The 12,634-nt window shown below is 40.6% G+C and overlaps 1 protein-coding gene across 1 annotated transcript in view; it reads left to right on the forward strand.

The window, feature by feature from the left end:
* The first annotated feature begins 8,224 nt into the window (after window positions 1–8,224).
* The window catches only part of grin2ab (glutamate receptor, ionotropic, N-methyl D-aspartate 2A, b), a 136,196-nt gene continuing 131,786 nt past the window's right edge, over window positions 8,225–12,634 (forward strand). Inside the window, exons 1-2 of the mRNA XM_055056482.1 lie at window positions 8,225–8,973; window positions 9,819–10,037. Of these exons, the coding sequence (XP_054912457.1) occupies window positions 8,956–8,973; window positions 9,819–10,037 (237 nt within the window). The 5' untranslated portion in view covers window positions 8,225–8,955. The remainder of the gene's footprint in view (window positions 8,974–9,818; window positions 10,038–12,634) is intronic.

Consider the following 12,634-nt stretch of genomic DNA (forward strand, 5'->3'; position numbering starts at 1 on the left):
AGGATCATATTGAGGAGGCTGTGTCATTTCTGCTCCTCTGTTTCTGCCAGCCGGTGCTACAGCAGCACAGGCAGACTGTGACCTCCATGTCATTACTGTGATTGGCAGAGCGACAACTGCTTTTTCAAGCTGGAATCAGATCTTTATCAAATCGTAAGAAAAGAATATTAATAATAGAGACATGTTTTTTTTGCTAAATGTGCCAATTTGTTCTAGAAGCAAGATGAAACAGTTGCTGTGGCACTATCTGAAGTTGTGGTGCTCCATTACATTTTGTCCATCATGATTAAATTCTGTTTGAGGCAGCCTCATCTCTGACATTGAAAAAGCATTTTATCCATTTTGAATCTCAGAGGCCTCAGAAATCAAACACTATCCTTAATTTGATTTTCCTTATATCACTTTGGTTTTGTTTAACTTCAGTTCAGTTTTACTATTGTTTTGTTTTTTTTGTTTCAAAATTTTGATCTACAAACTATCCTGCAGTTCATCTATATTTTCTGCAGGTTTTGTGACTCTGCTTCTTGTTGTGTTCATGGACGAAATAGTGGCAGTTATTAGCACTCTTGCCCAAAATGTTTCTACTAAACATGTCTCACATGAATATGAGAAGTGCGTCTCATGCTGGGCGCAGATGAGGCTCACTGCTCAGGGCACCACACAATCTGGGGGCAGCACAAGTAACATTGAAATGGACAAATGACACAAGTCCAAACTCAATGTAGAAAGAGTCTGATCTAATACCACCGTTAAACAACAATAGAGAAAATCCCACAAAGATTCAAAAACAAAGGGCCAATTATTTAAAAAGTAAAAGTCCTTATTTGGTGTTTATACCACCATTGATTGTTTGAGCATAATATCTTATAATGCCATGTTCATGATGATTCATTCTCTCATCAAAATGCGTTTGAGACATTGTCAGATCTCCCATGGCAACCATTCAGTGCAGCTGGGAAGATCCATTAGAAGGGCCCTTCCCTTTCTGCCTTCTGCCCAGTGGAGAACATTTTACAGAATGATGTGCAGCATTTTTTTCATGTACTTTTTATAACCATGCATTGCATTTTACATCTGTCATAGACATCAAGTCAACACTGAGATTTCAAAAACTGCAGTCCTGTGGAACCAAGTTTCACACCTGAGATCCTCTAACCGGCACACCTCTGACGTCTCCCTGTGAATGTGTGTGCTGTGTTATGCTTTCTCCTGAGAAAAAAACAAAACATTTAAGATCTTCTGCGTGGAATTCATGAACAAATGGGAAAATTGAAGGATCTGAGCATCACTTCCTGCAAATACATACCTTATGAAAATAGAAGGTACATACAATTCGTGCATATTAACAAAGAAAAGGAAACTGATTTTTATGAAGACTGTATTCTCAAGAGATTTTAAGCTTTCTAAGTTATTCCTTACAGCTAATTATTCAGATTTTCACTGACTTTTTGAAGCTAATGATAACTGCTGATAAAGTTGAGTAAAATGGGAAGCAGTGCATCACTCCTTGCTAATTGGTTTGGCACATGCATATGTTCGTTTTAGTTTTTTCTGTGATCAGAATTATGACATGAGGTAATCACCCATTAGTTTTTGAGATCAGCAGTGCCTATAAAATTAAATGGTTGGCTTTTCTCCCAAAGAAAAAGTGGCCAAATCTTGCCCGAGATCCGAGCAGTACCTCTTTGGCTGGAAATGGGGCCGTGTGTGGGAGAACATTCCAGGTCATCCAGGCTCCGACAGAGCAAGAGAAGGAGGAGAATCTGAGGGAGACAAGACAGTGCAGTAAATAATGTCTGTAACTCAGTAAATATCAGATCTCACAGCATTCTGCTACACAACATGCTTCAAATAAATTTCAGTCTATTTTGATTCCATTTATTGATGAGATGATATATTTGTTGAGTCTGTATAAAGCAATGTGCTCTTGCAGTGGTGGTGCCTCAACTGAGACCAAAGTGAGAAACGTTCATTGTGTGTATAAAAACCCCCAAAGCAAATCAGTCCTTTAGGTTTGTCTCTCATCTGAGCTCTTGCTGCAGTCATTATGCTGAACGCAGCCCATCTACTTTCTTTACCAACCAGATCCACACCAGCTGCAGTTTATATATATATATATATATATATATATATATATATATATTATATATATATATATATATATATATATATATAGGGAGAGCAGGGTATAGCGTACATGAAACGACATAACCAAGTGACAGGCATAGTGTACAGAAACATCTGTGCAGAATATGGACTAGAAACCCCAAGATCAAAGTGGGAAACACCCCCAAAGGTGGTAGAGAACGCCAGAGCTAAGATCCTGTGGGACTTCCAGATCCAGGCAGACAAAATGGTAAGGGCGAACAAGACATTGTCTGGTTGGTTGGTCGGTTGATAAACAACAGAGGAAAACCGTTGTGGTAGATGTAGCAATACCAAGCGACTGCAACATCAGGAAAAAGGAGCACAAGAAACTGGAGAAATACCAGGGCCTCAGGGAGGAACTGGAGAGGGCCTGGAAGGTGAAGACCACAGTGGTGCCTGTGGTCATCGGGGCCCTCGGGGCAGTCACCCCAAACTGGAGCAATGGCTACAACAGATCCGAGGAACAAAAAAGTCATGAAATGTGCAGTTCTTGGCACAGCAAAGATACTGCACAGGACCCTCAAGCTCCCAGGCCTCTGCTAGAGGACCCGAGCTCAGAGAATAACAACCACCCGCGGTGGGTGAGAAGCGGATTTTATTTAATTTTTATATACATGACACGTACCGACGGACGGATGACGGACGGACAGACAGACAGACAGACAGACAGATAGATAGATCAATAGATATATCCTGCTCCTTCTGAAACTCAAAGTACAGCTCTGAGGAGGAGCTGGGCTCAAAGGCAGTGTTAAGTCCGCTCAGGTGTTCTGCACAACTGAAGATTAAAGGAAAGCTCAAAGAAGTCAATTTCATATAACGCTGCCTTTTTAAGGTTAGATACAGTCACTGATTTTAAAGGTTTAAAAATAAAATACAGCTCTCCTTAAAAAAAAAAAAAAAAACATAGAAGAACCCTACTGAAAAATTTGTGCAGTATTTTCAAACCTAAACAAATTACTGCACTGAAAAAGAAAGATTAATGGTTTTGAGGAAGAGTCATTTGTTTTGTCTCAGTGTATGACAGGTTTCTTGTTACTGGATCATAACCCCATTGTAATGAGTTATTTGAGGTGATTGGGGCATATGATTAGTACAAATATATGATTTGTATAAATTATGTAATATGTATACACAAAACTGATACTCCACTTTATCTGATTCAGTGGCGTTAAGAAGAACAAACAAATGTAACTAAAGTTTTGTAAAATAGCTAAGTATGCAAGTCCTTAGCTAGCACACTTATCATATTGTAATGATATATTGTAATGAGTCATTTGAGATGATAGGGGCATTAGTATACCTCTCGGCCTGTTTGTGTGGGGAGTTTTCTGATCATATCTGACAGGAAGAAGCCCTGGGGAACATAGTTCTATTCTCAACAAGAATGGAACTTGGAGTTCACATTCGTGGATGGAGTTGTAAGCTGAAATTTGAATCCTTAAAACTGTATCTACAATGCAAACATAAGTTTCAAAGCCACATTAAGAGTTACAGTATTTTGTATTGCAGGTTTCTGTTTCCTATTGTCAGGGTATCTTTAAAGTAAATTCCACATTAGTTGAACCCTGAATGGACTGCTGCAGGGATTAATCAATGAGGAAAAGCCACAGCTATAAATGTGTGGCTGAGATTGTGCAGTCAATGCAGTCAGTTGTATATAAATGGATGCGGCTTGTCCACCAGTACCAATAGAAAACCATAAGACATGTGTTTCTAGGTTGCGCCTCTGACATAACAAAAAAGTGGTGACACTGAAAAACCCAGTTCCCATGGATACAAAAATTACATAATCAGATACATCTCTCTTTTTTGTCAGGCTTGTGTAATCATGCTGTCTCCCCTGTAGTTTATCTGTTTATTTGTTAACTTTTTTTCTTATCGGTTTGTTTCTTTGCTTGCTCGCTGGTTGCATAGCTGGAGATGTTTTAATTAGACTCATTTTCCTGTTGTCTGACTCATTCTAGGAACAGTAGAGTGCTGGGCTTTTGACTATTAGCCAAACAATGATAGTGAAATGAGCTTTCCACTTTAATAATTACACAGAGTAATAACAAAATAGTTAGCACATTGTTGACATGCTGCACGGTGATAATGACGCTCTCAGGTTTTTCAAATATTCTATAAACACATTTCACTTTGAGCTTTTTGTACAAAGGCTTGTCAAATTTAATTAGATAGAGGAAATGAAGAGGTAAAGCAGTGGGGTGTTGGAAGCCCATCCCAACCTGAACTGATCCGTCAACATGTTTGTCCATCTTTGTCTCTGCAGCTTGACATGTCTAAAGTAACTTCTGCAAGTGATCCATGAAAGATTCATGGTGACTGAGGCCGCCACTTATGAATCTATTATAATAAAACAGACATGTTCAGATGGTTCCAGCCCACCTGACTCCCAACCACCGACACTTCCTCAGTTCACATAATGCAATAAAATATAGTTCACACAATGTAGACAGAGCAGAAGTGAGTCACTATTAAATGATGATAGAATGTTTAGTGAAACAGAGAGAGATGTGAAGAACTCTGCACATGTAACACCCCAAGAAAGGTCATGTCCCAGAAATTACTATAGGGAGGTCTGTGGGGACGCATGTCCTTCAATGTGATTAATAAAAGCACAGCTTCTAAAAGCCTATTTATGAAGACCCTGCACATGTATGAATTTCTTTTCCTGGCAACAGCTTTGGGTTTAAATATAGAATAAGACAACCTCAACCAGACTCTACAGGGACAAAATTTTGGTGAAGAAGAGCTTGAGAATGAAAGTCGTTGTTAATACTCTAAAGTCATCCTCATGGGTTAGGGTGGGTGTGTGCTTTCTCTGGCCTGTCGCAGCTATCTGTTTCTTTTATATTTTAGAACCATTAATGTTTTTTTTCTAAAGAAGAAAAATAAACCATTATCTGCTCAGTGTGGTCGTTCTCCCTCTCTTTTATGCCTACATTATGCAATCATGCATCTCTTTCATTCCAAGCCTGGGAGGCTGCGGATCTGGAGGAGGATAGAGGACCTCAACAGGTGGAGATTTTTATTCTAGGGATGGAAGGAGGAGGAAGCGGAGAGGAAAGAAGAGGGCAGTGAACTGCTCCTTAATAACAAGCCCTTTGATCTGCTTATGCCGCCTTGTTTCTTGCCTCTGAGGGAAATTCAGCTTATGACATTCAGTCCCAGTCGGCCAACATGACCCCTTGCAGTAGGCTATCTTCACCATCTGGCTGCAATGGGACCACAAGGCAACACTTGGGGAGAAGCGGAGAGAGAGGGAGGGAGAGGGAGGGGGTGATGGTTGTCAGACTCCCTGAGGACCCCCAGCACTGCAGTTTTCATCTGTTAATCATGTTTATTTGAGACTGTATAATTCATAAGCGTCGATTCGGTTTTCCCTTATCTCATCCGTGGAGCCTTAAAAAACAAAAAACAAAACAAAACAAAACAAATTCGTGACGCAACATAGCAATAAACGTTTCCGCGCAGTAATTGTGCATATTACTGTTGTCCCACACAAGGGACAACCAGATTAGGTTACAACAGATATTGATTTTTTTTTTCTTTTTTCTTTATTTATTTATTTTTCTCAATGCGGAGTTGACGAGGAGCGGAGGCGCGAACGAGCGGCGTTAGTTTGACGCGGAGACAGGCGTCACCGGGGAGCGCGAGCGCACACAACAGCTTGACACTATCGTCGCCGGGAACGCACGCACGCGCGCGGGTTCGGCTTGGGTGAGCACAAGGTGGCGATGCCACGACAAGTGGTGCTGTGCGCATAACCGCCCCGCGCGACCTAATTTTCAGAGAATAGGCAACACTCGCTCGGAGAAGCGACAGCAAGAGAGAAAAGCCCACGAGGACAGAGAAGAAGAACTCGAAGTTTTTATGCGCAGTCAACATACATTTCTTTAAGACAAAAAAAAAAAAAAAAAAAAAAAAAATCGGAATAAGTGCGAATTGTTGTAGTAGAGTGTATGGCATTACATTTAGCCAGGCTTTTTCTTAACTTAATTTAAAACAGAAAAAAAAATATGCTGAAATAACAATTTATATTCTCCTTCAATGCGCTTGTCATTCAAACATGGCAGTGTTCCAATCACACCAGAATCACACACAGGTGCATCTTGATAAATATTAACAAATAATTTAATTTTTTGGTGTTTTTTATGCTTGTTGTTATAACAGTCATTCAACTTTATATTATAACTGCATGGAGGCTCTCTGTGTTGAGACTTAATATAGTTTTCTTCATAAACTTAAGTGGGTTTAGTTAAACTCAGTATGCCAGAGAAACTTGTTATAACTCGTTCATTGTTTTTCATTGTTCTTTCATCTTAAGCAAGATAAGATGAAAGAGGAGGCCAGGGATCAAGTGTTAGAAAACTTAAAGACATTTCCGTCTCGGCTCTGACTCCACCAGATCACCAACCAGTTCTGAGGATGAACCTCCACATCGTCTCGATGGAGAAAGGCTTTTTCTTTTCACTGATCAGCAAAAACTGGTGTGTTTCCAACACTAAGTGCTCAACAAATGTGTTAAGCATTCAATATGTTTATTAAATGCATATTTTGACATATGTCAAAATATGGAAAAAAATTAAAAATAATTTGACAGAATTTATTCCCCCTTGTTATTCTCTTGTATTTCTCTTTCAAACATTTTATTTGTTGTTAGCTTTCAGGGCCCTGTGATGGACTGGTGACCTGTCCAGGGTGAACCCCACCTCTCATTTGATGACTGCTGGAGATGGGCACTACCAGCCCCCCTCAGCCCCCTGCAAGGACCAGCGTGTTCAGATCATGGATGGAAAGCTTTTAAGGTAGTTTGTCTCCCTTAAGTCCACACTTAAGACAGCTTCATAGTTAATGGCAACATCAACTGATTCTATGATATTGCCTATTATTTTTCTACTTGCCTGAATATATTTTGTAATATAATCAGGCAAAGAAGTTAATTCCAGGCATCCGGTCCCAATCATCACCACACCAGTTCTGATGATGACACATACATAGCAAGTCCACAATGTCTTGAAATTGTAAGTCATGCTTTTTTCCTTGCTGTTTTTTTGGTACTCTTTAAAATATAAGTGCTTTCTATGTTTAATTGATCTATTATTCTTTTTTGTAGGTTTCTGTAAAGTGCAGTGATGCAGTGAATGCGAATGTTCTGTCATTGATCCTCACTGTTCTTAGGAAGGAGAAATGTCATTCTGCAGTAATACTGGAATACTGTTACATTGTATTAAAACAATACTCTGTCCTTGATGAAATATTTTTCACATTTCCTTCATTGTTTTATTGTGCTAATTTTCATAAGTAAGTTGTCTGCAAACTTTTAATATATTGACAATTTGTGCAAATCTGTGATATTAAACTGGCAATTTACTCTTGAAAAATGTGAATATATTGAGTACATAATGTAAGTTTTTTCAGCCAGAAATTGAGTTGTAATTGATCCTTCTGTAAACTGGTCTGTTTGCAGTACTAGCATGTAATGTACAAAGTGGCAAAGAACAATAATAATAAAAGGCATGAAGTAACTAAAAAGCGTACTTCATAAGTAATTATAGTAAAGCAAAAGTGTAATTTTAGTACACTGTGATTACACTACTACTAATATGTACAATAGCTATGTAATGTATACTTAAAATACATTCTGAATATATTTTAAATGTAATTTGATCATAAAAATTTTACACTTGTACAAGATATAGTAATTATGCATATAAGCACATTTATATTACATAAAAAGCCGTATACTTAAAAAATACAAAGTATAATTTTAGTTGTTCCAAAAAAGCACATTGTAGTACCCTTAGTACACTTTAAATTGTGTTTTTCAACCATTTAATTACTGTTAAAATACACTGACATTGTTAACTACATAGTACCACTCTGTATTTTCTCACTCACAACGAGAAGATGAAGTCTGCGCCCATCGTCACTGCCCCTCTACCCCCACTATATGTTTAATTAACCAGGCTGATGTGTAAGTACTTCTAGCAAGCGAAGCGTGGGCGGGCTGCGGGGTAAAGAGACTGCCGGAGAACATTTCCCTCATTTCTTTCCGCCGGGACGCCGAGAATCTCCTCTGTCGCGCAAGCAGAGAAGCCTACAATACAAAATAAAAAAATAAGTTGACCCGTTTTAAACTTGTTTTAAATTGTTCAGCGAGCTTAACTCTGAGGGAAAAGCAGGGATAAAGAGAGGGAGAGCGGAGGCAAGAGTGAAAGGAGAGAGGGAGAGAGTGCGCGTGGATTGTTTTCTCTTCTTCCTTCTCCCTCTCTCTGTGTGTTTTGATGTTATTTGTGACGGAATCCCCCCTTCAGTCTCTAAGAATCCGGAGAGAGGCGCAAGAAGAAGGAGGAGGAAACGAAGGAGGACAGGAGAGGAGAGGAGGTGGAGGAGGAGGCGCGCGCGGACCTGTCCACGAGCCTTCTCACTGCGGAACGCGCGGGGCTGCCGCTGGAGATCCCCAAAAAACAAGCGCTGTTCTGGGGTCTGATTGACAGCCGCGCGTCAAACTGCTTCGGCTAAATGGACCGCTTCTGACGCCTCAGCCGGAAAGGAAAGGAAAGAAAAGGAAAGGCTTTCACTACCTTACCGGAGAAGGGGAGTGAGAGAGGTGGCGGCAGCAGCGGAGGAGGGTAGGGGGCGGCAGGTCTTCAGAACCAGACAGGTGGATTTAGCAGTTTTATGGTGCCCTTCTGGAGGGAGAAGAAATGGATGGATTAATCTGACGAAGGAGACGTTTGTTATTCCCACCCGAATGGAGTAACAGGCTGCAATGTCATCTCCACCTGGCCGCCTGGAGAGATGTGTCACGGGAATGGGGTGAGAAGATTTGAGTTTTGTTATTATTATTAATATTATTATTATTATCATTAATATTATTATTATTATTATTACCTTATTAGTTATTAACTCGTGTCTTTAATTGTTTGGCGACTGCTTTGCCCCGGGCGTTTCTATTTAGCCTAATTTCTTTAGCCTTCCCTCTCAAAGTGGAGCATAGCGGCAGGTTCGCTCCGTCGTTCGTCCGAGTCCTCGACACACAACCTGCTGCATGCCCTACATAGGAGAGGAGCGTGAGGGGAATATTCACTGAGGAGCCACAGGCTGTTTTTCCACTCTCATTTTTACACACACACGAGCACGCACGCGAGCGCGCCTAAACACACACACCCACCCTCTCTCTCCCCGTGTGTGTTTCTCGCGGGTAGAAACATTGCTCCCCTCTAACGTGTCGCTCACCATTCCACCTTTACATTTAAACGTTTTCGTCATTCGTGTCGCGCGTTCCATCCAGTAATCTCCCTTCAGAAAGAGCCGCACACGTCAATAAATATATAGGCACATGTGCGCAGAAACGCACCGATATGCGCACCCGATGTGAGCTTTTTAGGCTGCAATCCAAACAGCTTGAGTCATGAGGAATGTGTGGGAATGACTCGATGCAATCGACTGGCCTTTCTTAGATTGACAACTTTTCACTAACTGGCATTCGAAATGTGATGTGATTTAGCTCATATGTTTTATCTTTAAAATGTCTAGAAAGGAGATGTAAGGGGAAATTGGCCTTTTTAAATAGTGGGTTGAATGCGACCACAAAAATAGCTCAGCTCAACAATTCTTCCCAAAGCTGCAGCTTTCATTTGGTCTCCTCTTGATTTTTCCAGACCAAGTTTCAACACTTTTCATCTGGTTTTACTGATGCCGTGAGAAGAAACCAAAATGCCAGCAAACCTACAGGTCTCCGCGGCCGCCTGCGCGGGGCCTCGCACTACGGGAGCACAACCCAGCAGCAACATTCCACGCTCGAACTCCGAAGAAGACGGTGCAAAACGTCCACAGCCCCGACCCTGCAGCAGCTGCCACGCTTCATTGTGACACCGAAGGTAAAGGAACAACTGCTGAAAAAAAATCGGCTCCTCTGCTCGCCGCTAAGGGGCGCTGTGGCACCACATTATGCCCCTTTCATCAACCAGCCTTTTGCTACTGCTGAGGATGAAAAAGCCGTGTAATGAATTCATATCTCAAATTACAGTTTTCAGGCTTTTGAATGCAGTCACATTGTGAAAATGCAATTTCTTGTGATGTCCTCCATTTTCCTTTTACATGCCAGGTCTAAGACACAAAGCTTTCTGAAAGCTTTACACACACACACGTGCACACACGCACACACACATTCATGCACACAGATGTTGCATGTGAGAAGGTTCCAATACCATTTGAATCTGTCAAGAGAATATATACAGGTTGGCCATGAATCCCATAAATCTCCATCAGACTATCCTGACTGCAAATAAATGGCACACATGGTCAGGGCAGCATTCATAGGGAGGCATCTATGTATCTATCTTAATCATTTAGGGTAAATTATCATTCATCCCACCATTTCAAAGAGAGCTGAGACCGACAATTTGCACAGCAGTAGCCCGTTTTCTTGAATTGTGCAGATGTTACAAAAAGAGATCAGCTCTGTAAATATTTCTGACTGTGACGTCATTGCACCTCTAAAACCTCAACTGTGTTTTCATAAGTCAGGCCTACTTTTTGCCTATTCACTTTTTGCTTGTTGTTATTACTCCACAGAGCATTGCTGTGCACTGATATTAAGCAGCCACTGAAATACATCTTAGAAGGAAGGAAAATTCTCAGTGATGTCATGCATACTGTATAGTGCCAGGCTCTTTTTTTTGTGGCTTCCCCATGACGTAGTCTTGAAGTGATATGTCGAGAAGCATCTCACTGAGTTGTTCACTGAGGCAGGGCCACTGTTGGTAGAGCAGGTAGATTCCCCTCGGAGCCAGAACGGTTTGTCACTATTGGGCATTTGTAAAGCTACGTTTCCCAGTTTTAAAAGGGCTTCTGTGTCTTGTTGCGCAGGTTTATATATATATATATATATATATATATATATATATATATATATATATATATATATATATATATATATATATATATATATATATATATATATAGTGAGTGTGAGAACCACTGTCCAGGACGAAACAACTAAGATCCATAAATACATCAGGGACAAAGCCTCAACAGACAATGTGCTCAGTGAATGTCTCAGACAACAGGAAACGGAGGTTGAGGTGCCAGAGATACCATCATGGGAGGACAAGCCCCTACATGGGATGTACCACCAGCAAATAACCCAAGTAGCTGATATGAGTAAATCCTACCAATGGCTGGAAAAAGCTGGACTCAAGGACAGCACAGAGGCCCTCATCCTGGCCGCCCAGGAACAGGCCCTAAACACCAGAGCAATAGAGGCCCAGATCTACCACACCAGACAAGACCCAAGGTGTAGGTTGTGCAAGGAGGCCCCTGAGACAGTCCAGCACATCACAGCGGGGTGCAAGATACTGGCAGGGAAAGCGTACATGGAACGACATAACCAAGTGGCAGGCATAGTGTACAGAAACATCTGTGCAGAATATGGACTGGAAACCCCGAGATCAAAGTGGGAAACACCCCCAAAGGTGGTGGAGAACGCCAGAGCTAAGATCCTGTGGGACTTCCAGATCCAGACAGACAGAATGGTAATGGCGAACCAACCAGACATTGTCGTAGTGGATAAACATCAGAGGAAAGCCGTTGTGGTAGATGTAGCAATACCAAGTGATTGCAACATCAGGAAAAAGGAGCACGAGAAACTGGAGAAATACCAGGGCCTCAGGGAAGAACTGGAGAGGGCCTGGAAGGTAAAGACCACAGTGGTGCCTGTGGTCATCGGGGCCCTCGGGGCAGTAACCCCAAACTGGAGCAGTGGCTACAACAGATCCCAGGAACAACATCAGACATCTCAGTCCAGAAATGTGCAGTCCTTGGCACAGCCAAGATACTGCGCAGAACCCTCAAGCTCCCAGGCCTCTGGTAGAGGACCCGAGCTCAGAGGATAAGAACCACCCGCGGTGGGTGAGAAGGGAATTTTTTTTATTTTTTTTATATATATATATATATATATATATATATATATATATATATATATATATATATATATATATATATATATATATTATATATATATATATATATATATGTATATATATATATATATATATATATATATATATATATGTATATATATATATATATATATATATATATATATATATATATATATATATATATATATATATATATATATATATATATTACAGACACTAGATCAATACAAATGGTATATGGTAGAAAAAAAAACTAAAAGAAAAAAACTATCTAAGCAGAGTTGTTGTAAGAGTTTTTTTCAAGTGCACATGCATGTAGGAATACAGAGAGTTCTTGCAGAAAACAGGCTGTAAAAGTCAAGCATTTGTGCCACTCTGGTTTTTGTGTTTGGGATTTTAATACTGTGTGAGAACATTTACAGTCTGAGTCCAGAATTAGCCTAAAATTTACATATGCCTGCAATGTAGGGTCAGAGAGCAGTCATGCAAAAGTGCTCTTGAAAAATGCATGACGGAGTTTTTAACTCTTTCAA

This window comes from Poeciliopsis prolifica, unplaced genomic scaffold (genome assembly GCF_027474105.1).
Source record: "Poeciliopsis prolifica strain line A6 unplaced genomic scaffold, Auburn_PproV2 SCAFFOLD045, whole genome shotgun sequence".
NCBI lineage: Eukaryota > Metazoa > Chordata > Actinopteri > Cyprinodontiformes > Poeciliidae > Poeciliopsis > Poeciliopsis prolifica.